The sequence below is a fragment of the Malaclemys terrapin genome, chromosome 11 (assembly GCF_027887155.1).
Source record: "Malaclemys terrapin pileata isolate rMalTer1 chromosome 11, rMalTer1.hap1, whole genome shotgun sequence".
NCBI lineage: Eukaryota > Metazoa > Chordata > Testudines > Emydidae > Malaclemys > Malaclemys terrapin.
In genome coordinates, this window is record NC_071515.1 from 37946699 (window position 1) to 37969091 (window position 22393).

General features: G+C 39.0%; 1 protein-coding gene across 2 annotated transcripts in view; it reads right to left on the reverse strand.

Moving 5' to 3' along the window:
• MTX2 (metaxin 2) overlaps positions 1-22003 on the reverse strand; it is a 47678-nt gene extending 25675 nt beyond the window's left edge. The window contains exons 1-3 of one of the 2 annotated variants that reach the window (XM_054044404.1): positions 21854-22001; positions 3277-3324; positions 2250-2296 (exon numbers count right to left, since the gene is read on the reverse strand). In XM_054044404.1, the coding sequence (XP_053900379.1) occupies positions 2250-2296; positions 3277-3324; positions 21854-21893 (135 nt within the window). In that variant the 5' untranslated portion in view covers positions 21894-22001. Of the gene's footprint in view, positions 1-2249; positions 2297-3276; positions 3325-21853 lie in introns of both variants that reach the window. The other variant, XM_054044405.1, reaches the window with a different exon arrangement.
• Positions 22004-22393: the final 390 nt, after the last annotated feature.

The window sequence follows — 22393 nt, forward strand, 5'->3', positions numbered from 1 at the left end:
GTGGTCAGCTTTTATTTTAACTAATTGCTTAGTAATTCATTAGTCATGCCCTTTTATAGATATATATATTTATTCATCTATTCTTTGCGAGCCTGCCAAGGCAGACATCATAAAGAGGTGCTATGATGGAAAGGAGATTTCTAGAAGGATTTGGTGTAGGTGACAGCCAAATTATGGCAAGTTTAGGGTTTTATCTAAACCATCTTTCCTGAAGGATCTCCTAGCAGCCCCCCCACACACACACACACCAAACCTATTTAATCAGAGGAACACAGAACTCCGAGGCATCTTCGCCATGCGTAAGCCCAAACAAGCAATGATCAACCTGTGTGCTATGTCTAAGGGAAATCCATGTACCATAGGTCAGTGGCTGAGAGATACTGGAGAGAAAAAGAAAGGCAGCTTGTTTAAGAATATATTGAGGAAAGAAGTCTCAGGTATTGGCTTCCTCTCTTCCTACCCCAACACATGCCTATACACCCCTCCTTAAAAACACGCACACAATTCATCAGAAAAAGGCACAACTGTTCCCATTTTTGATGTTGCCTAATGCAATGTATGCCAGGTGAGCTAATTTTAAAATTGCCTGATCATTAAGCAATTTTTTTTAATTACGCATCCTAATATTTACATTTTGTGGACAGCTATTTTTTTTAGATCACAACTGTGTTCCTAATACAGATTCTTCTGAACTGATACCATTCCCCCATACAGAATAAAATTGTTCCATAAAGTTTAAATCAGATATCTACCAAAGTCATATTTATAGTCATGGCTACTATCAGCTGTCAAGCCAAAGATTATTGAAGAAAAACAGGCATTTTTAATATATTATGGTTAATATATCATCTAAGTGACATGTGCAGGATAACAATAGAATTGGAATGGTCAAGCAAAAGGCTACATTAGAAAAGGAAACTTCTGTTTTGTTTGGAAAGAAACCAAAACCACACCCGTAACCCTGATGGATAGAGAGAAAAGATTCATGAGAACTACAAAAGTAAGGGTTTCTGGAGCTAAAGCTAACATTGAGATCAAATGCTCAACAAAACTCCTTATTTCTTCCCACTGTAAGGAATTATTTAAAACATACTGCACCACAGAGAGAGGGGGGTAAAACACTAGCATCTGTTTTTCAAAACAAATGGAAAATTTGTCCACCTATCAACGAAACAAGATACTTTGGGCGGGGGGGGGGAGGGGGGAGGGGCGGGGGGGGAAATTACCAAAGGAACACTGGTATTTTCCAGACTCTCAGCAAAAAATGTATTATATATTTTGGACAGAATAGGGTCCTTAGAGGATTGCTAGAGTGACCAAAGAATCCTGAAGTTTTGATTGGCATTTTTACAAAATACAGGTTAGTGAACCTTTTACATGATATCTCTAATGGTCCCACTCTGACCAAAAGAGATGCAGCCTTCCGGGATACATAAGCCCCCAAAAGGCTATATTAACTAGCTGTGCAATGGACTAGACCACACAGGGGAACAAGTAGAAGTGAGAGAATGAATCAACCCTCTTCCACTGCCAATACTAGAGTTGCTTTGGAGGATGGGAAACTTTTCTTGCCAGCCAGTCCCTCTCTACTACTGGGGGAAAGTGTCCCCTCAGAATAAAGAGCAGCCTCTGGGGTCACTGAACTTAACACGTTAATGGAGTTTACATGGACTTTCTAGCCACAAAGGCACTTTTAAGCAGATTAGAGCCTTAAATTTGTCAATTATATGGACTACCTCTAACACACACTGGAGTGTACAAATATACAGTGGATTCTAACTCTTACATATAGTGGAACTGGATTCCTTGCGTTTTGGGGATACTGGCTTTGAGGATAATGTGACCAACAAGCATATAATGAGTGGTCTTTGGGAGGACATCTTTCCCTAAGCAATCCAAAAGGGGGATGACAGCTGGAAAGACAACAAAGGTCAAATAGGAGCTGCCAGTAGTGTGTCCAATTCCGATTATAAATAGGTAGACAGATGTAAATATTAACAGATGCATAGGCACTAATATTAGGATTCTTAAAAACAAAATCAATAACACCTCAATGATAAAGAATAAAAGGAATAATTTCAATTTTGAAAATTATGTTGCGTCCAGGAACATACAATGTTAAAACTACAAAGTACTTAGAAAATTTCTAAATATGTCATTTGGATACTTTTTATGTAATTTACTTACGATTTAATCCTTCCAAGAAATATTTTAATTTAACATCTAGTTTAGAAAAGATGATGCTTTACCTGGACTGCAAGAGAAGATGCATTGTCAGAAAGCAAAATTTGCTCCTCTGTAGAAAGAAAATCAAAGAATATAATTACAAGAAATAGTTATTGTTTAGTTATTGACGTGTAACTGCATAACAGTCTGTGTTAAATCTCTTGTATATAAATTAAAAAGGCAAATACTTCAACAGAAAATATATGCATCATTACATTAATTATATGTTATGCTATCGGACAGCAAAACATGAGCTATGAATACAAAAATATACCAGGAATATTTCTTCTAGAAATGCCCTCCCATTTATCTTATTTTACCAGAGATGTACAATTAGAAACCCCAACTAAAAATACAAAAAAGGTCTCAATTTTAAGCCAATTATTCCTCTACTAATCAAAGTTCAATAAAATACCATCTTCATAATTCCTCTAGCTAAAAAGTAAAAGCATTCAGAATCCTCAAAAAACCAGCTTGCAGTTAATATTGCACACTGTGTCTAGGTCTGTCACACAAAAGAAAGATGACAAGTTCGCTGCAATAAAAATTCCATGCTTAGAAGACTAAGGCTGCTACCTATTAGTCTTCATTACTTTGCAGTCTTCTGACAACTGTAGCAGGCTGCTGAGCCCCAAATGGGGGCCATAATGTGATCTGATGATATATGAAGAGCTGCTAAAGGGAGCCTGAACCATCCTAGCCTATACATTTTAACAGTTCCTTTTTACTGAGAGCCCACTTTACCATAAGACTTCAAAAATCTGCTGCCTCAGCTATTGGTGCAGTAAATCTGCCAACGGTGCCTGCAACCACATCATTTTACACTGCCTACAGCAGCCAATATAATGAGTCAATAATAAACCAAGGACCTTATAGGCCATGAATAGCTGGTTTATATTGGCAGATGCAAGCTTAGCTAAAACCTCTGACCAGACAAACACAAAGGAATCTCTTCTTAACAGTTTCTATTTTCCCTGAAGTTAATTATATTACTGTATATTTAACGTTTTTAAAAATAAAATCATTAATTGCAGAAAATAATGTACTCACCCTTCAGTTGCTGATACAATGCAGCATTTTCAGGCCAAGGTTCTGCAGCTGTGGAAAGAAAAGAAATTCATAATTAAGCAAGCCAACCAACAATATGCTAGCGGACGTGAACTGAACATGAATGTTACCTAGAGCTGAAATTAGAATTTTAGAGCCATTGATGAAAAATTTGACCTACCTTAAAAACGGCCCACTGTTATTCACACTGCTCTCCTTTTTCCAGAGAATGGAAAGGGATGGGAGAAAAAGAGAAGTCTGATTCCTCCCAAAAACGAAGGCAGCAATATTCCTTAAATTCAAGTTATGCCAAAGGGTGACCTTACAGCTCTAAAACCATAGTAGCAAATTTCTTCCTAACTGTAAGAGTTCCTGTACACATTCGCATCAAAACACACTATGCTCCATTCTGCCCACTCACAAGACAAGTAATTTAAAAGCTGTAAGATAAAGAATTCTGATAAGAACAGGACAGACACGCAGAGGAGAGATGGCACAACTGGCACCTACAAAACTAAGTTTAAGGGTTTGCTTTGGGACAAAAAGTTTTCTGCTGTTTTAATGTTCGTTCTTGATTCAGCACCCCCTATAACAAAATCACCAAGCTAAGTGTTTGGGCACTTCATAAGGCAACACACCAAGTAGATGGTAGTACTGAAGGTTTATTTTGCCACACACAATATGTGACCGAAGTTGATATTTGTCAGTATTCTTTTGAAAGACTATCAATTTTTCAAAAAGGCAAGATATTCCAACTAAGAATCTGTGTGTTGAATCAATCATGCACCAAGTGAATTTCTGGCATAGCATAAATAATCATCACTACCAATGTACTATTGCTAATAGTGGTTAGATAACAGACAAAATGACATTACAATGAACTATTACATTTCTTTGTCAAATACATCTTGTATGTCCATTTTAAGGTGTTAATTCAAGTTTTTTTGTTTCAATCAAATTGACTAGTTGTGATTAAAATTCATTCTACTCACATAAAAAATATTTTTAAAAAGTCTACAAATGACTATATGTACAGCAAAACAGAAGCCTACCACTGGCTAAGAAAAGGTCATTCTTTGTATCAGCTAGCCTTCAGAACTCTAAAGAAAAATACCACATGATTTCATAATTAAAATATTCTTTTTTACTACTTCTGCACTGTTAACTTTATATTTTATGGCAGTTAGACAAGATTGTAAAGCTTGTAATAATGTATACACAATCTCGCAAAGGTCACTACCCTAACATCAAGCACAAAAAGCCTACCAGTATGGGCATGAGAAGGTAACTAATCACATCCAAGTGTCATGACAAAGTGTTTTATGTTTTCTTATAGCATTTATTGCTTTTAAACCCATCCATTAAAGTTTGTTTACTGGAGTAATAATTCTTGAGATTAAATACACTCTTATTTATTTAAAGAAAAAAAAAAGATGACAACACAGTGTACCTGGCACCAACTGCTAAAATAATGTATTTAAATTACATTTCTTGAATTCAGTAGAAGTCCAGGCTCACAGAAATGTTGACATTTAGTGACATGACCACCATATGTGAATGGACCAACTACTATTTGCATGCTAAGAGGCGGGAGTACCGCCAAAATCAAATGATCTGTGTGGTTTCCACCATTTGGGGTGGAAGTCTAGTGAGATTTCAACACCAAATTGACCTCAAAATGAAGCCTAATCTCAATATAGATCTGGATGTAGACACCATATTTCCATTAGGACATGTGCTAAGCTCCTTCACTGAAGATACAGATGCACACAATATAGGGCAAATAGTGAAGGTACCTATTTTTTGCTGTGACAACCTAGATGTCCTGTTCAAAATTTTCAATCATATCCCATATATTAAAAAGGATTGTCATCTTAAAACCTGGTATATATACTCAGCTGTGGACTTCACATTAATTTTGTTAACCATTACATATAGCCCTAAGCTCCCAACCTCAGGTGTGTGGAGGAGCACAGTATAACTTCAGGGAGAAAGGTGCAATAATTGTTTTAAGCCACAAATGTGCTCACGCAATCCTAAACTGACTGGGCACAGATACAGCCCAGATAGTATTGCAAACTTTCCCACACTGCATTGCCAATATATCGCAAATCTTGATCTAGAGTAACTACTTCAAGGAAGTAAGAGTGTAGTACTGTCTGCGTTCAGTCCAGGGCAACACCAACAACAGTGTTTACCTCTCTGCTAGGTGTGATGGTGCTTGGGTGATGTGGACCTTTGTCTGCAAGAATTGGAGTGAGACTATCAGTTTAGTTCTCACAGACTACTCATCACATGGTAAGAGCCTTTGGTCACTGAAATCTGGCCTAGGATAGTAAACAACAAACTTGGAACAATATTCTGTTACTCATATCTCAAAAGAACCATCTTATAAGATTTACCTTAGATTCTTGCACACTGGGCCAAGTGTGCTTGAAGAGTAGCCAAACTACAATACAAAGGGTACCCTCTCAAAGGCCTGCACAATTCTCATTGACTTGACTGAGAATTATGTTATTAAACACCTATACACTACTCCATTACTCACCCTGTATCTTGTGGGCACCCTATATGCAGTCATTTCATATGTTGCTTTGTACAGAGGTTTAATACCACAATATAAATCTGACAAATGACAAGCTATGAAAGATAGAAATTTAATTCAGAATGGTATCATTAGAGTGACTACTTAAAATTAGTCATAATCCCAAAATCCACTGCTCAGGGAGAATAGATCCCCTATTTTATGACAGCAAGGAAAAATCTTTAAAGAGATGCCATGTGTCTCCATAACAGGAGAGAGAGTATAGTATTTTTAATGTACAGCATGACTCCTGGCTTCTGTAGGTGAAGACATAATTTGTAGAATAATAGGCACTAATATTACACGCTGCTTCAGTTCTATCATATTTCCAATCCATCAAGTTGATTAATGCTATAATAACTCTACACAAACTTATCATTTGTGCACTAATGAAGTCAAATCCAGTTTATCCTTCAGCAACTAGATTATTTTGGTCTCCAGATGTTAGTTCTCCAGCTAACTAAGGGCACCGTGGCAGTGATGGGGCAGAGGAAAAGCAAATGTGACATATACCCAATTTTGAAAGTTTTCTGCAGGAGATCAACTTCACAGTATCTCAGCAGCAGATCCAATAGAACAGACAACCATCTTCATCGCTATCTTACAGTATGAAATAATTGACTGGTTATATGCCTTATGGACTGCAAGTTATTGTTGAACCTCAGGAATATGGACATGACAGAGGAGCTAAAACTGACGGTTCAGCAGATGGAGCATTGCAGTGATCAAAGAAGCTGAACGGTAGTTAAACCTGGCATGTAAAAGCTATTTTAGTTTTGAAAAAGACTTAAATATAAAATTTAGTTATTGAAAACTTTACTAAATGCCATGTGAATTAGATTAACCACATCAGTTGTTTGCTCAACACTGGTGGATTTGGAGAACAGCAGCATATAGAACTAACAGACATTGGCATGGTTCATGGTACCAAATTAAATTCTCTAGAAAAAAATCCTGAAAATTAAGTGTCATCATATGACCCAAGAAGCTTTAACTATCGAGGACAGTGGCTATATATTAAGTTGATTCCCAGCTCCTCTTCTGTCATATATTGTCCTAGCCATTCCTTGATATCATTTTTTCCTGATAGAAACAAGGTTCCATATAAATCAACGTGACATAAAAGTCTTGTCAAATTCTTTGTTGCTGGAAAAATATTGCATAAGGTGCACTTTTCAGATTTAGTAATGGAATATTTTACTCCTGAACCATTAAGGACTGGTTCAGCTATCCAATTTGCCTTTAGATTTAAAATGATCATTTCTAGTCACTTCTGATTTTTAGTTCAATAATACAGTTTATCTGTCTAGGCACTTATATGCCCTGTCCCATCATCATATCAGGAGCATCTCACAAGCACAAGACTCTCCTGTCAGATAGGGAAGTATTATCCCCATTGTATAGATAGGGAATTCAGGCACAAGAAATTGAAATCACCTCTGTGCAGAGAGCCCATGCACCCGCTCAGATCCCAAATAAGCTTTCAAAAAGAGTTGAAGTGGGGCTTCAGTGATATATAGGCCTTGTGGGGGCCCTCTGCACAAAAGTGAACTGCAGCTAAAGAGATCAGGTGAGGTGACTCAACCAAGTTCACACAAAATGCCTGGAAGAGTAGAAGACTGACTTCAAACCCCCCAAGACCCAGTCCAGTGCCTCAGCCTCAAAAATTCCCCTTTCTAGACTATTCACTTTCAATGCAATTGTTTTAATTTTTGAAGTATCTCATGTGAAAATTTCCAGCAGAATGGTATTGACACAGAATGGGGAAGGGAACGGAAAAAATTCAGCCATGTTCCAAGCAGCATTAGCAGCAATTCTCTTCCATAAACTATTTACAATTATTCATTTCCTTTTATTACTTAAAAAAAACCGGACTCTTTAAGAAACTACAAGATATTAAATAGGCCTTTGAGAGTTTTAGTGAGGTATAGTATGTGCTAGGCCACTATTTTACGATTTTTCTTGTAAAATTCCATCATGTATAACTAATGTCAGATAGCATAGTATGTGGTGGTATGGCTTGCCTGTTGCTCAGCCACCCATTCAGCAAATTTACTTCCAAACTGTAGCATTTTTTTATATTATAGATAAATAAATAAATGTCTTAAACCCACTGGGAGACTTCGGGTAGGTCTATGCTTAGCTCCGGGTCCAGCGGTAAGCAATCGATCTTCTGGGATCGATTTATCGCGTCTTGTCTAGACGTGATAAATCGATCCCGGAAGTGCTCGCCGTTGACGCCAGTACTCCTGCTCTGCGAAAGGAGTACGCGCAGTCGACAGGGGAGCCTGCCTGCCACGTCTGGACCTGCGGTAAGTTCGAACTAAGGTACTTCGACTTCAGCTACGTTATTCACGTAGCTGAAGTTGCGTATCTTAGTTCGAAGTGGGGGGTTAGTGTGGACCAGCCCTTCCAGATCCATCCTTTAAGCCCTTCACATCAGAGGAGATAGAAGTAGTAAGAAGAGAAGGTATTTTGTTACCGAATACATCCAACTTGAAAATTACTTGTTCCCTACTTCTAGTAACACCTCAGAACAACAAAATATAATTTAAAAACAATGTTTTTATTCAATATTTATGATAATGCCTACTTATACACTAGTTCAGCCCCTTCTACAATCAAGGTAAAGAATTAAGCAGAGCACCGTCCTCTGGCACATTTATTATTTGTTAAGTGATGATGCTATATAAACTCTGTGGCAAACAAAATGCAAATAAAGACAACCCCTGCCCCCAACGCCTACAAACTAACTCTGATAATTCCACTATGACACTAATTTACACTTGGTTTTCTTTCTTCTGCTTCTGTAAAGAACAGTTATTTAATGGGCTACCAAACTATTTCATGTGATTCACTGCATGCAATTATGTAATTGAGGACAGAATCTAGATGGTCCATTCGCCCAGTATAGTTTTCTAAAATGCCAAGTAATGTTCATAGATCTCAAATGAAGGAAGGATGAGCACAGAAAAGAAATGTTCCTTCTCTGTGAAGTTGTTGCATTAATTAGTTTAATTTCTTTATTTTTACCATATTCTCATGGTATACGACAATATTTATTTTGCATAAAAAGGTAGGAAAAAGAAAAAGATCTGTATGTTAACATTAGGCATAAGAAGTTAGGTTCACATAATGGTAAAGCCTTGTCTTAAACTAACCAAGAGGCAGAATATTCTGAATTAAGACCAAAAATGTTGTCCTTAATTCACCTTGATGTTTAGATACTGCACCTGGTGAGATAAGTGAACTTATATACTATTCTCGAAGGTTTCTCAAGAGTATTTCATCACAACAATGCAAACACTAAAAACCAATGAAATTGTAAATTTGGGCAATAGCCACACCTCCCAATCTTAATCTCCAAGTATTAGCTCACAAACCTCTCCACATTCAACGACACTGACACCCAACAATAAAACAGACCATTAAACCTCTCCACATTCAACGACACTGACACCCAACAATAAAACAGACCATTTGTGATCTACTCAATTTCAGGCTGAGGTTGGTGCCACAGGAAAAAGCTGCTTTGCAGTCAGTATCTTCTACCTTTAGATATCCCAAAGAAAGTCCCATTGTCAGTCTCTTTTCTAGTTGAGATACAACAAAAGGAGCTAGATTACCAGTGTATTCTTCTTTCATAATGGAATAGCAAACATTTTAACTTTTGGGGGGTGCTAGTGGGTCTATTAAGTATAAATATGGAAATGCTGGTAATTGCTATATTTTTTAATCTGCCTTAAGATAAAAATGTAGGAACAAACCTTGATTAATGCAATGATATTGCAGTCAAATTGGAACCAAAACAGTTCAAAGACATCTCATCCATTAGTAGTGATCAATAAAGGAAGTATAACTAAGTTATGAATTAGCTGCCTGAACAACAGTCAATTCAACCCACCTACGTAAAGACTCAGATCAATTTTAAAAAGATACTCAAATCAATTTCATAAAATTGACCTAATGTTGTAGGCTAACAAGGGTCAAGAAAACCAGTTCATAGTGTCAGTAACTCCAAGGCTCTGCCAAAAATGAACACTAATTACTTTAAGGAAAAAATCTGTTATCCTAAGATTCATAGTTGTGCGAATACCCCCATTTGTTCTCAAATTGAAGTGCATGCATTAAATCATATACCAAGTATATGGGAGGGGAGAGAGAGCTCAGTGGTTTGAGCATTGGCCTGCTAAACCCAGGGTTGTGAGTTCAATCCTTGAGGGGGCCATTTAGGAATCTGGGGCAAAATCAGTACTTGGTCCTGCTAGTGAAGGCAGGGGGCTGGACTTGATGACCTTTCAAGGTCCCTTCCACTTCTAGGAGATGGGATATCTCCATTAATTATTATTATTAAATAATTACATTATTTGGTTAAATCCATCCCCATAACCCTTCCCCCCAAATAAGTTACAGTAGAACCTCAGAGTTATGAACACCAGAATTACAAACAGACCAGTCAACCAAACATGTCATTTGGAACCAGAATTATGCAATCAGGCAGCAGCAGAGACAAAAAAGGCAAATACAGTACAGTAGTGTGTTAAATGTAAACTACTAAATAATAAATGGAAAGTTTAAAAAAAAAAAAGATCTGACAAAGTAAAGAAACTGTGTCTGTACTTCTTTCATTTAAATTAAGATGATTAAAAGCAGAATTTTCCCCCGCGTAGTAAAGTTTCAAAGCTGTATGAAGTCAATGTTCAGTTGTAAACTTTTGAAAGACCCACCATAAGGTTTTGTTCAGAGTTACCTCCATTCCCGAGGTGTTCGTAACACTGAGGTTCTACTGTACAATACAGATAGATCATGTATGTTCAGTGAATATTGATCAGCAACCTGATCAAAGGAAAAACCCAATTTCAGCAGCAACTCTGGAATTCAGCTGCCAGCAACTTGTAGAAAAGTGTCACATGCAGAATCTCTAGCAGCCATTTGACGTGATGGAATTTGCTATTTTATCCTACAAAAAGACTGACTAAATAAGTATGACCTTTAGTTACCTTCTTTGAACTGAGTGTTCTAGCTGGCATTTACTGCAAGGGTATGGCATTGATCCTACAAAATGCTGAAAACTTTTGAGTAGAGTACCCTCATCTCTCTCATTGGGGGTAAAGTATAGGGGTCGACTGGAGAGCGGTCTGCCGTCGATTTGGCCGGTCTTTACTAGACCAGCTAAATCAACTGCCGGTGGATCGATCTCAGAGCCTCAATCCGGGCTGTGGTTGGACCTACCCTAAGGCTTCCAGGCCATGTGCTGGGCAGCTTGTGTTTGGAACAAAGGAAATACAAGCTGCATGGCAAAGACTATAAAGGGCAGCTCCATCTTCTCCATTTTGTCTTCAATCCTGCTTCTTACCTCTGGAGTAACTTTTCTACAGACTGAAGCTCTGAACAAAGGACTGGATGACCAATCCAGGCTGTGGATGTGTTCCAGAAGGGCTTTCAAGCCAGCAAACTCACCAATATTGCTAAGAACCTGATATATGGACTTTGATAATCTCTGTATACATTTGAATGCTTTATCATTTAACAACTCTCTTCTTGTTCTTTCTTTTTTCTTTATAATAAATCTTTAGTTTTAGGCACTAAAGGATTGGCTGGCAGCGGGGTATTTTGGGTAAGAACCAACCTAATATTGACCTGGCAACATGGCTCACCTTTGGGATCAGAAGATCATTTTGCATATGTGAGCAGAGTTTTTAAAATAACTTCTCACTATACTTCACGTAGGTGCTAATTGGGAGCCAGAGAACTGGAATGCAATAAAGGGGGCTGTGTGATTTCTGTTTTAGCTTCTTGATAACCAGTTTGGGGGATCAGAAGCACAGTTTGTGACTGGCTGGGGAGTTTAACTTCAGTTTTACCCACCAGTCTTGGGAGTATCGGCTCTCACTTTTGCAGCCTGCCTTGACCTTGGCCTTTCCAGTGAGGGCTACCCCAGGCACCCCGAGTCACAATACCTTCCTATACCACTCTAAATACAGCATCTTCCTGCCTTATGTGATCAGCCTTCAACTACTTTTAGGTACATCTACACTTGAACCGCTACAGTGGCACAGCAGCAGAGCTGCATCTATAGCACTTGAGTGTAGACACTCACTACAGCAATGGCTGGGGTTCTGTAGGCAATCCACCTTCCCAAGAGGCTGTAGCTAGGTCAACAAAAGAATTCTTCTATCAACCTATCGTGTACAAAGGTAGTTAGGTCGGCTTAATTATGTTGCTCAGGGGTGTGGATTTTCCATGCCCCTTAGTGACGTAACTGGCTCAACTTAACTTTTTAGCGTAGACCTGGCCTTAGACTTATGTCACCTGACCCATTTTGACTATGATTCAACAAAGTACTTAAGCATGTATGTAACTTTAACTATGTGAGTTGTCCCACTGAAATCATTGGGACTACTCAAATGCTTAAATATCAAGCTGAATTGGAACTTGGTCATCTATTAGCCAAGTTATTTACATTCACTGTACTTTAAACCTTTCCTCTTAAATCAGTGTCTTCAGCCTCCTGATAATTTTTTAAGGGGAGCAGGGGGCTCTTTTCTGAACACCCTCCAACTTGTCAATATATTTCTAGCAATAAGGTGACCAGAAACAAATGCAATATTCTAGGTGCAGTAAAATCAGAGACTTTTGACAACCTCCCTACCTATGGACTCTAGACGGGATGCAGTTTGCCATACAATAGCTAGAAAGGTATTACTAGGTTTGACATATTAGCCTATCACCTCTTTCAGCATTTCTATCTATTAGGTTTCACCCTTCAATTCAATACCTGTGTTATGGACAATTTTCCCCCCAAATAAGGCTTACATTTTTCCCTCTACATTCTTTGCATTTTCATTCCTAATAATTAAAGATGTTAAATAAGACTGGACTTAAAGATCAAACCCCATAGAACCCCAATGGACACCTTCTCTTCCCTGCATTCCTCTGCTTCCTTCACCCCCAACACACACACTGCAACTTTGTACACTACTGTATCTTTCATTATAATTTTAAAAAGCCAGTCTAAGGAATGTGCCAACAGTGTAGTGGCATGTGGCACCTGCTCAGTGCCCAGAGCACTGGAGCTTGGAATGGCAGCAATAGAGTCCCAGTTCTCCCACATACAGCCCTATTTGTTTTAGTTTTTAAAAAGAAAAGGAAAGGACAGGACAGGAAAGGAAAAAGAAAATGGAAATTTCATGGGGAGGTGCATGTATGTATCCCAAGGGGCAGAAGGAGGAAACTGGGAGAGAGAGATGGGAAAAACTTGATGCCTTTCCAGAGCAATTATTGCACTCACTCTAAAAATACTTTGCACTACTGCTGACCTTTGTTGCAGTCTTTCAGTCAGTTTTCAATTCACAGGCCACTGTTCATATTCAAGCCATTTTAAAACTAAAATCTAATTTTGCAAGTAAGTTTTCGTAAGACCATATCAAATAAGAGAGTATAAAATGTTACTAACATCCAGAAATATATCTACTGTGTTCCCCTTCATCTATTAATTTTATAATTTTATTTTTTAAAGTAATCAAGTTTGTCTGTCAAGAGACAAGAGAAGCTGTTACTTTAACAGAAAACATGAGACAGTAAATACCAATTAGAGAAAGATTGCTTAGTCTTAATGGATCCAGAAACAACTCAGGAAGCATTTTACGTTTATGAGCTGTAATTGTATTAGTCTTATTTCCTGGTTTAAGAAGTATCTCAAGTGAAATGCATACTGTATCAAAACAATGAAAATAAATTATTTCTGCTCTGACCTGGAAGAGATTTGACAGGCAATCGGCTCAAACATAGCTATAAAACATACGGAAATTACACTAGCCTAAGGTGGTGTTAGCATTATAAAAGATCTGTTTATTAAAAACAACATTTAACCTGACAGCGCCCCTTTAAAAGAGCTTGCATTGATGTTGACTACATCACAGACTGCTTAAAGCTAGTTTGTAGCAGGTACAACTACTTTTGCAATATACAAGCTTGAACTATTAACATGATATACACCCATATTTCTGTTATACAAAATGCCTTCTTAGTTGGTGTACTATTATTTAGACTTTGGACTTTCATGTGTCAGAACAATTTATGTGGCAAGTTTTGTTCTCTATATACACCTCTACCTTGATATAACGCTGTCCTCGGGAGCCAAAAAAAATCTTACCGCGTTATAGGTGAAACCGCATTATATCGAACTTTGATCTGCCAGAGCACGCAGCCTCACCCCCCTGGAGCGCTGCTTTACCGCGTTATATCCGAATTCGTGTTATATTGGGTTGCATTATATCGGGGTAGAGGTGTTTTTGTTATGAGCAAAATCATGGTTCATCTTAATACATAAAAGATGCAGACAGACAATTCCTTTTTACACACATCTTTATTGCACTGGGGTAGACTTTTGGGGAGTGTAAAATATATACAGGCAGAGGGAGCATGTTTTTCAAACTGTATTAATTTCCCCCAGTACTACAATTAGACTAAGACTCTGGGTACAGCACACCATCAATTAGCAATCACTGGTCTAGAACCAGTGCTTGGGAAAGGTTTTCTTTCCCCCTACTCTTTGGCCATCTTTGCAATAGTCTTTCTAGATGATTTCAGCATCTGATATCTCACAAAAACAGATGGAGTTAAGAGATTAATATTTTACACCATTTCAGAGCTGGGCTCCTAAAACTTTCCAATGCCGTAAGAACTCATTTACTATCCTGGTAGTTACTTTGTGTTTGATACAGGATTAGTCTGCATATGGTTTCTTTCATATCTATGGGAGAATATATTGTTGGATGTATTTCAGAGATAGGTTTGCATTACTATAATTTGATTACATATGCACTATCTGCCATGCATGAAACATTTATACTTACAGTTCATAAAGCTACAGAAAAATGTTATTTTTCCTCTACCTTACAGCAGCAACATCTTGTGTATTCAAAAGAGAAAAGTGTAAGTGAATGGATTTAGCATTACCCAGCCAATGTTACCATAAAAAGGTTCTTACTCCACATAAGTGATTTGATCATCATTTTATATTTAATCATTAGTGCATTAGAGCAGCAGACTATACTCAGCATGTTCAAATGGACACAACTCACACAGAGCCCTTAAGAAATTACCATTCACCAGACTGCTGAAATATTGCTGATATTCAAGCATGTGGGCAAGTGATTAAGTATGAGATGCTGTACCCACTGTCTTGATGGGAAGGCATGAAGTATGGTAAAGCAGAGGATAGGCAGTAATTAAAAAAAGTTGACATCCTCTGAAAAGTTATGACACATTCCTTGACAGAAAAAAATCCTCTGCTTCTAATACATTTCTTGAAAATAAACTTTGCTGGGCTGATTCTATTTAAGTGCACATGTGAAAAAGCCATGTTTTATGGCTGCTATATTGCTGGGGCAGTTAGAGTTAATTGGAATTGCCATGACAAAATGATTGGCTAATAATAGAGGGTCCTGTTCATGAAAACAATCAAATTTCATTTTTATTACTGATGTAAAGAATTCTCAGTCATGATTACATTTCCATGAATGCATAATAGGAAACCAGTACTCGTAAACAGAGACGTATGAAATAAGAACGTTTTAAAGCAATCATAATTTTTAAATGGTCTTCTTTCTAATATAGCACTTTTTTCACCCTCAGAAACATATTCTTACATGTGGTGTGCACAACTGCTTGTCTTTGGCATAAAAATGAGAAACTAATCTTCATCTCTTCAGATTACTCAGCACACAGTATGTGCTGGAGCATATATGACTATTTTTATATTGTTTTTTTAAAATCGCCTCTCCTAGAATACTATATTACTAAGGTAATACCCTGGGGCCCTGTTTATTGGGTAACTTCTTGGGAAAGCAAAGAAATGTAGTGGATATTGGCCAAGATACTGGATGAGTTAATCTCCAAAAATACTTATTTTGTTCATATTGGAAGATTTTCTGTTTTCATTTATTTTCAGTCTATAACTGTATGGTATGTAATGTAGATCAGCTATGAAAACCAAAACTTTTTATGGTTGAAATGTCTATTATTTTAACACCAGATAAGTGTTTTGACACTGAGCATTTTCCGACAAAGCAGAGGTCAGGTTATAAGTCTGTTTTGTAGAATAAGGTTCAATAGACTGTAGACTGCAACTATTATTTGCACAGTAGTTGGGGTCACAATGAGTAGTCAAATATCAAATATACATAGAGAGGAAGAATAAAACAAAGAGAATTATTTGTATTCTCTATAGATAGGATAGCACAATGGTAGATAGCAAAAAGTAGCAGCAGTACGCAACTACAGTTAGAACATGAGCCATACTTGATCTATAGCCGATAGTTAAAAGGAGGGGTGTTATGGGACTGGTTTATTCCGGAAGGATAGATTTGAGGCAGATCTACAAGTAGGCAGGCAGCTCTGAGAGTGAGAATCCATTTTGGCTGTTATCATGGGGGTATAGACATTTCACTGGAAGTATATACATATTCCGTACAAGTGTAAGGATCTCTCTAGGATGCTTTGGTATATTGGGAGAGGGAAGAATTAAGGATGTTTGTGGACTTCTTTATTACCATGTCCAGATTTTCCAACATTTGTACAGTTCCTCCCCTGAATTAAACCTTATTTATATATATTTTTAAACTACAACATTTTAACCACATTTTCTGCAGAAGTAGTTGGAATGTCTATATATCATCTTCATGAAGTTTTGTGTTTGGGAATATTCTATTTTTAAATAAAGTACTTTAAAATAAAGTAACTTGATGAAAGACTATTTTGCTATAATCACAGGTGTAGTAGCTATATTTTACCATAATAAAAATATACAACCACCAATATTTCATTCATTAAAACACAAAAACAATGTAAGTAATTGAATAAGTACACTGACAGAGACCATAAATTGTCATTGCAACATTTGAATCTGTGCTGATAGAGACCATAGCCTCCTTGATCCTGAGGCAACTTGTCCAATGGACCTTAAACATCACTGGCACTGATGTATATTATTGGAGTCTCTGAACTCCACAGATCCTTGGGTTTAAGTTTTCAAATGTGACTAAGCAACTTAGCCATATAACTTGTTTCAACAGGAGTGGTGTAGCTAAATATCCTGGTTAGCTTTTTTGTTTTTTTGGTAATCAGAATTGGGGCAGGGGGAGGTTGGGTCTAGGCCTTTAACCTGAAGCAATTAGAAACTCCACCTCATCGACTTCTGCATTAGAACTCATACTGGGTGAAGGGAGGATCTTACCCAGGAGACAAACACCACCTCATCCTCCTGCCCTGGGGTTCTCAGAGATTACATGCTATGCCTTTGCAAATGTAAACGTAAATGAAAAAGCAAGTCACTAAAAATTTGTGAACTGGAAAAAAAGAAAGCTAGTTTTCAGTTGAGAGAATATTTAAGTTTTGAACTCCTTAGGCTAAACTATTTGAATGGAATACACTTTTTCTCCAGGCAAACAAAATAAAAGCAACCTTTTCTTCTAGGAGCTCAGATGACCTATACCCCTTGAATTTTATGACAAGGTCTTCAATTTATGCAGCAGAGCTGCAATTAATCCTGTCACTTTTAATAGATTACAAAATTGTTTGCTAAGCCTCCCAGCTTCAAAACGGGAGGTGGGGGGGGGGGGGACAAAAAACAAAAACAACCGAACAAAAAAGCTTGAAGCACTATCTTAAGAGGCAACTGTTATTTTGGGGCTGCTAGGCCCAAAAGAAGGGAGCTCTGTTCAGAGAGATGTTGAAAGTAATGCATGGCAGCCACTTCCTCCTGTCTTTCCCTGCTCCCACCCAAATAGTGCATAAGCCTCTTCTGCTTGTGCTGCATACCCCTGGATCCCCTTCTTTCTCAGCCCCGCTATACAGTCCCTTTTCTGTAGACCTCCTACAATGGAAGGCAGACAAGCTCAGAAGAAGTTCCTAAAGGGGGAAAAGTAGAGTAGAGGGCTCTTTAGATCTTGTTATGCCTTTGTGAGATAGATTAATGAGCTGGATAGTGAAGCTGGACAAATTCAGCCTAGAAATAAGTACACATTTTTAACAGTAGGTATAATTAACTATTGGAACAACTTACCTAGATATGTGGAGGACTCTCCACCAGTTGAAGTCTTTAATCAAAGTTGATGTGTTTCTAAAAAATGCACTCTAGATCAGCTAGAAGTTACGGGCTTGAAAAATTTCACTTGGTGAAATTCTATGGCCTGTAGTATCAGGGGGTAGCCGTGTTAGTCTGTATCCACAAAAACAACAAGGAGTCTGGTGGCACCTTAAAGACTAACAGATTATTTGGGCATAAGCTTTCTTGGGTAAAACACCCCTTGTTTCTATGGCCTGTGTTATGCTGAAGATCAGATTAGATCATCATAAATCTTTTCTGGCCTTAAAAATCTGTGAAGCTACAGAAGATAGCAGGAAGGTGGACATCTGAGGAATTCTTTTGGTGCTGAGTTTTATGCAAGACCTTAGCTAAGAGAAGAGTTATTCAGCCATTTGCACAGTCTTATAACCATATTTTCCACAAATCCCTATCTAAAACTGAAGAACAATTTGACCAACTTCCAGTTTGCCCAAGACATTCTCACCTGGAAAAAGACTAAATATCATAGAATCCTTGGACTGGAAGGGACCTTGAGAGGTCATCTAGTCCAGTCCCCTGTACTCATGGCAGGACTAAGTATTATCTAGACTATCCCTCACAGGTGTTTGTCTAACCTGCTCTTAAAAAATCTCCAATAATGGAAATTCCACAACCTCCCTAGGCAATTTATTCCAGTGCTTAACCACCCTGACAGTTAGGAAGTTTTTCCTAATGTCCAACCTAAACCTCCCTTGCTGCAATTTAAGCTTATTGCTTCTTGTTCTAGCCTCAGAGGTTAAGAAGAACAACTGTTCTGCCTCCTCCTTGTAACAACCTTTTAGGTACCTGAAAACTTATCACGTCCCCTCTCAGTCTTCTCTTTACCAGACTAAGCAAATCCAATTTTTTCAATTTTCCCTTACAGGGAAAACAGGTCATGTTTTCTAGACCTTCCATCATTTTTGTTTCTCTTCTCTGGACTTTCTCCAATCTGTCCACATCTTTCCTGAAATGTGGCACCCACAACTGGACACATTACTCCAGTTGAGGCCTAATCAGCACAGAGTAGAGCAGAAGAATTAGTTCTTATATCTTGCTTACAACACTCCAGCTAATACATCCCAGAATGGTATTGGCTTTTTTTGCAATAATGTTACACTGTTGACTCATATTTAGCTTGTGGTCCACTATGACCTACAGATCCCTTTCCACAGTACTCCTTCCTAGGCAGTCATTTTCCATTTTGTATGTGTGCAACTGATTGTTTCTTCCCAAGTGGAGTACTTTGCGTTTGTCCTTATTGAATTTCATCCTCTTTACTTCACACCATTTCTCCAGTTTGTCCAGATCATTTTGAATTATAATTCTATCCTCCAAAGCACTTCCAACTCCTCCCAGCTTGGTATCATCCGCAAACTTTAAAAGTATACTCTCTATGCCATTATCTAAATCACTGATGAAGATATTGAACAGAACCAATCCAGAACGGATCCCTGCGGGATCCCACTCGTTATGCCCTTCCAGCATGACTGTGAACCACTGATAACTACTCTCTGGGAACGGTTTTTCAACCAGTTATGCACCCACCTTATAGTAGCTCCATCTAGGTTGCATTTCCCTAGTTTGTTTATGAGAAGGTCATGCAGACAGTATCAAAAGCTTTACTAAAGTCAAAATATACCACGTCTACTGCTTCTCCCCATCCACAAAGCTTGTTACCCTGTCAAAGAAAGCTATCAGGTTGGTTTGACCCGATTTGTTCTTGACAAATCCATGCTGACTGTTACTTATCACCTTATTATCTTCTAAATATTTACAAATTGATTGCTTAATTATTTGCTCCATTATCTTTCCAGGTACTGAAGTTAAGCTGACTGGTTTGTAATTCCCTGGGTTGTTCTTATTTCCCTTTTTATACATTGGCACTATATTTGCAGTTTTCCAGTCTTCTAGAATCTCTCCCGTCTTCCATGACTTTTCAAAGATAATCGCTAATTGCTCAGAGCTCTCTTCAGTCAGCTCCTTGAGTATTCTAGGATGTATTTCAGGCCCTGGTTACCTGAAGACATCTAATTTGTCTAAGCAATTTTTAACTTGTTCTTTCCCTATTTTAGCCTCTGATCCTACCTCATTTTCACTGGCATTCACTGTTAGACATTGAATTACCACCAACCTTCTTGGCGAAAACTGAAACAAAGAAGTCATTAAGCACCTCTGCCAGTTCCACATTTTCTGTTACTGTTTTTCTCACCTCATTGAGTAACAGGCCTACCCTGTCCTTGGTCTTCCTCTTGCTTCTAATGTATTTGTAGAATGTTTTCTTGTTACCCTTTATGTCTCTAGCTAGTTTGATCTTGTTTTGTGCCTTGGCCTTTCCAATTTTGTCCCTACATACTTGTGTTATTTGATGATATTAATCCTTTGTAATTTGACCTAGTTTCCACTTTTTGTAGGACTCCTTTTTGATTTTTAGATCATTGAAGATTTCCGGGGTAAGCCAGGGTGGTCTCTTGCCATACTTCCTATCTTTCCTACGCAGTGGGATAGTTTGCTCTTGTGTTCTTAGTAATGTCTCTTTGAAAAACTGCCAACTGTCTTCAATTGTTTTTCCCCTTAGACTTACGTCCCATGGGATCTGTAAGATTTCAGGTCTCCCACCCCCAAAAAGTTGTCTCCCCACTTAAAACTTTGGGGGGGGGGGAAGAGGTGCTAGAAGTTAGCTAAATACTGAAAACTATCTTAATTGTAGACACTGGACCACCAAAATGATTACAATCACGTAAATAGCTTAATACTCAGTAATAATGAGAAAGGAAACGAGAAAGTACATGACAAATCTTTTTTTTTAAATCAGACACAAATTTGGTTCACTCCTTAACACAGTCCAAAAAACCCTCCAAATCAGATGCTTATTGCAGGGCTCATCTTTCTTCCTTATATTTGAAAATAGAAAAAAAGACTGTAACTGAAGGGATGAGGAATAATTGAGGGGGGGAGGGGAATTTGTGGTGAGTTGTGTATAATTGCTGCAGTTCATGTCAAGGGCAACTACAACGAATGGATAGGCACCATTTTAGCATTTCTAGAAATCAAAATAAAACTATTTTCTAGGGTACAGAAAATGGAACGTGAACTTGATATTTTGGTAACAGGTGTCAAATTGTATGTATCTTTAGAAAATTAAGAGGAAAAAGAAGAAAGAGGAGAAAGTTGGCCTCTAAAGAGATGGGCAACTCCCAGAGGATAATGCACCTATTATAACATTAGGCCCCTTATAAAATACAAATAAACTTCTGATGGAGGAAAATGGCCTTGCAAGTTTAAAAAAAAAAAAAAAACATAAAAACACTTTTTGGGGTGGCAGGGCAACCAAGCCACACTAAGATATTCAAATAATATGTGGTATGTGCTCATCATTGTAATCCACCACTGTAGGATACACATGTTGTTGACATCAGGCTATTAAACACTCTGAGGTTTGCCTGACAACATTTCCAAAGCATAACATGTACAGTGGGACACCACACAATGCCACGTGGTATAGTTACTGCAATAAATAATCCAGCTCCTTAAACACCATAGCAAAACTACCCCAGACAGCATCATCAATAACATGGTCACCATGCAGTTAACTTTTACTGACACTGCTTACAAGAGGTGCCAATTCTCTACAAGAGCCTGACACCAGGATGGCTGGGTCCTCTCTAGGCTATGGGGACCTGTGCAGGGCCCACTGGCTTTTGCACCCTGCTTCCCCCCCACCCCGCTAGTCCCATGCCCCCCTCTGAACCCCGCCTGCTTCCTGCCACCTCCAGCCCCCACCCCACGCACCTATCCCCCTCTACCACCCCGGATAGTCCAACTCTCTCCTACTCCCCCACCCCATCCACCACGCCGCCCTCTCCTGCCCGTGCCCGCCCCATTACCTGCTATTTGAGTCACAAACGCTTCCGCCACCAGAGACATGATCCCCCCGGGCCACCCGCGCCCCGCAGGTCCCGGCCGAGCCAGGAGGCACCAATGGCAGCCCCGCAAGGTTAAGGGCACGCACAGGAACTGGGAGCCGGCCTGGCAGCGCCGGGGCAAGTGCATCCGGGGCCCGCTCCGCCTCCCGGGCCCGCCCCTCCCGCAGCTCTCTCCGCGGAGCGGCGGAGGCCGCGCTGGGCCCGGACCCCATCCCCCGCCGCTCCGAGCAGGGCAGGCCCTGCAGCCTTCATGCGGGGTCCCCGGGGGGAGAGACCCCCCTCCCTCGGTGGCACCGATGCAGCTCCATGAGCATGACCCTGGCGGCAGCCAACACCTGTCCTACGCTGGGGATCAAACCCCCACCCACTGCACAGGCCCGTGCTGGGCAGAGGCTCCCACGGACTGGGGATCAACCCCCCTCCCCACTATACAGCCCCGTGCTGAGCAGAGACTCCCACGGCCTGGGGATCAACACCCCTCCCCCCACACACGGCACAGCC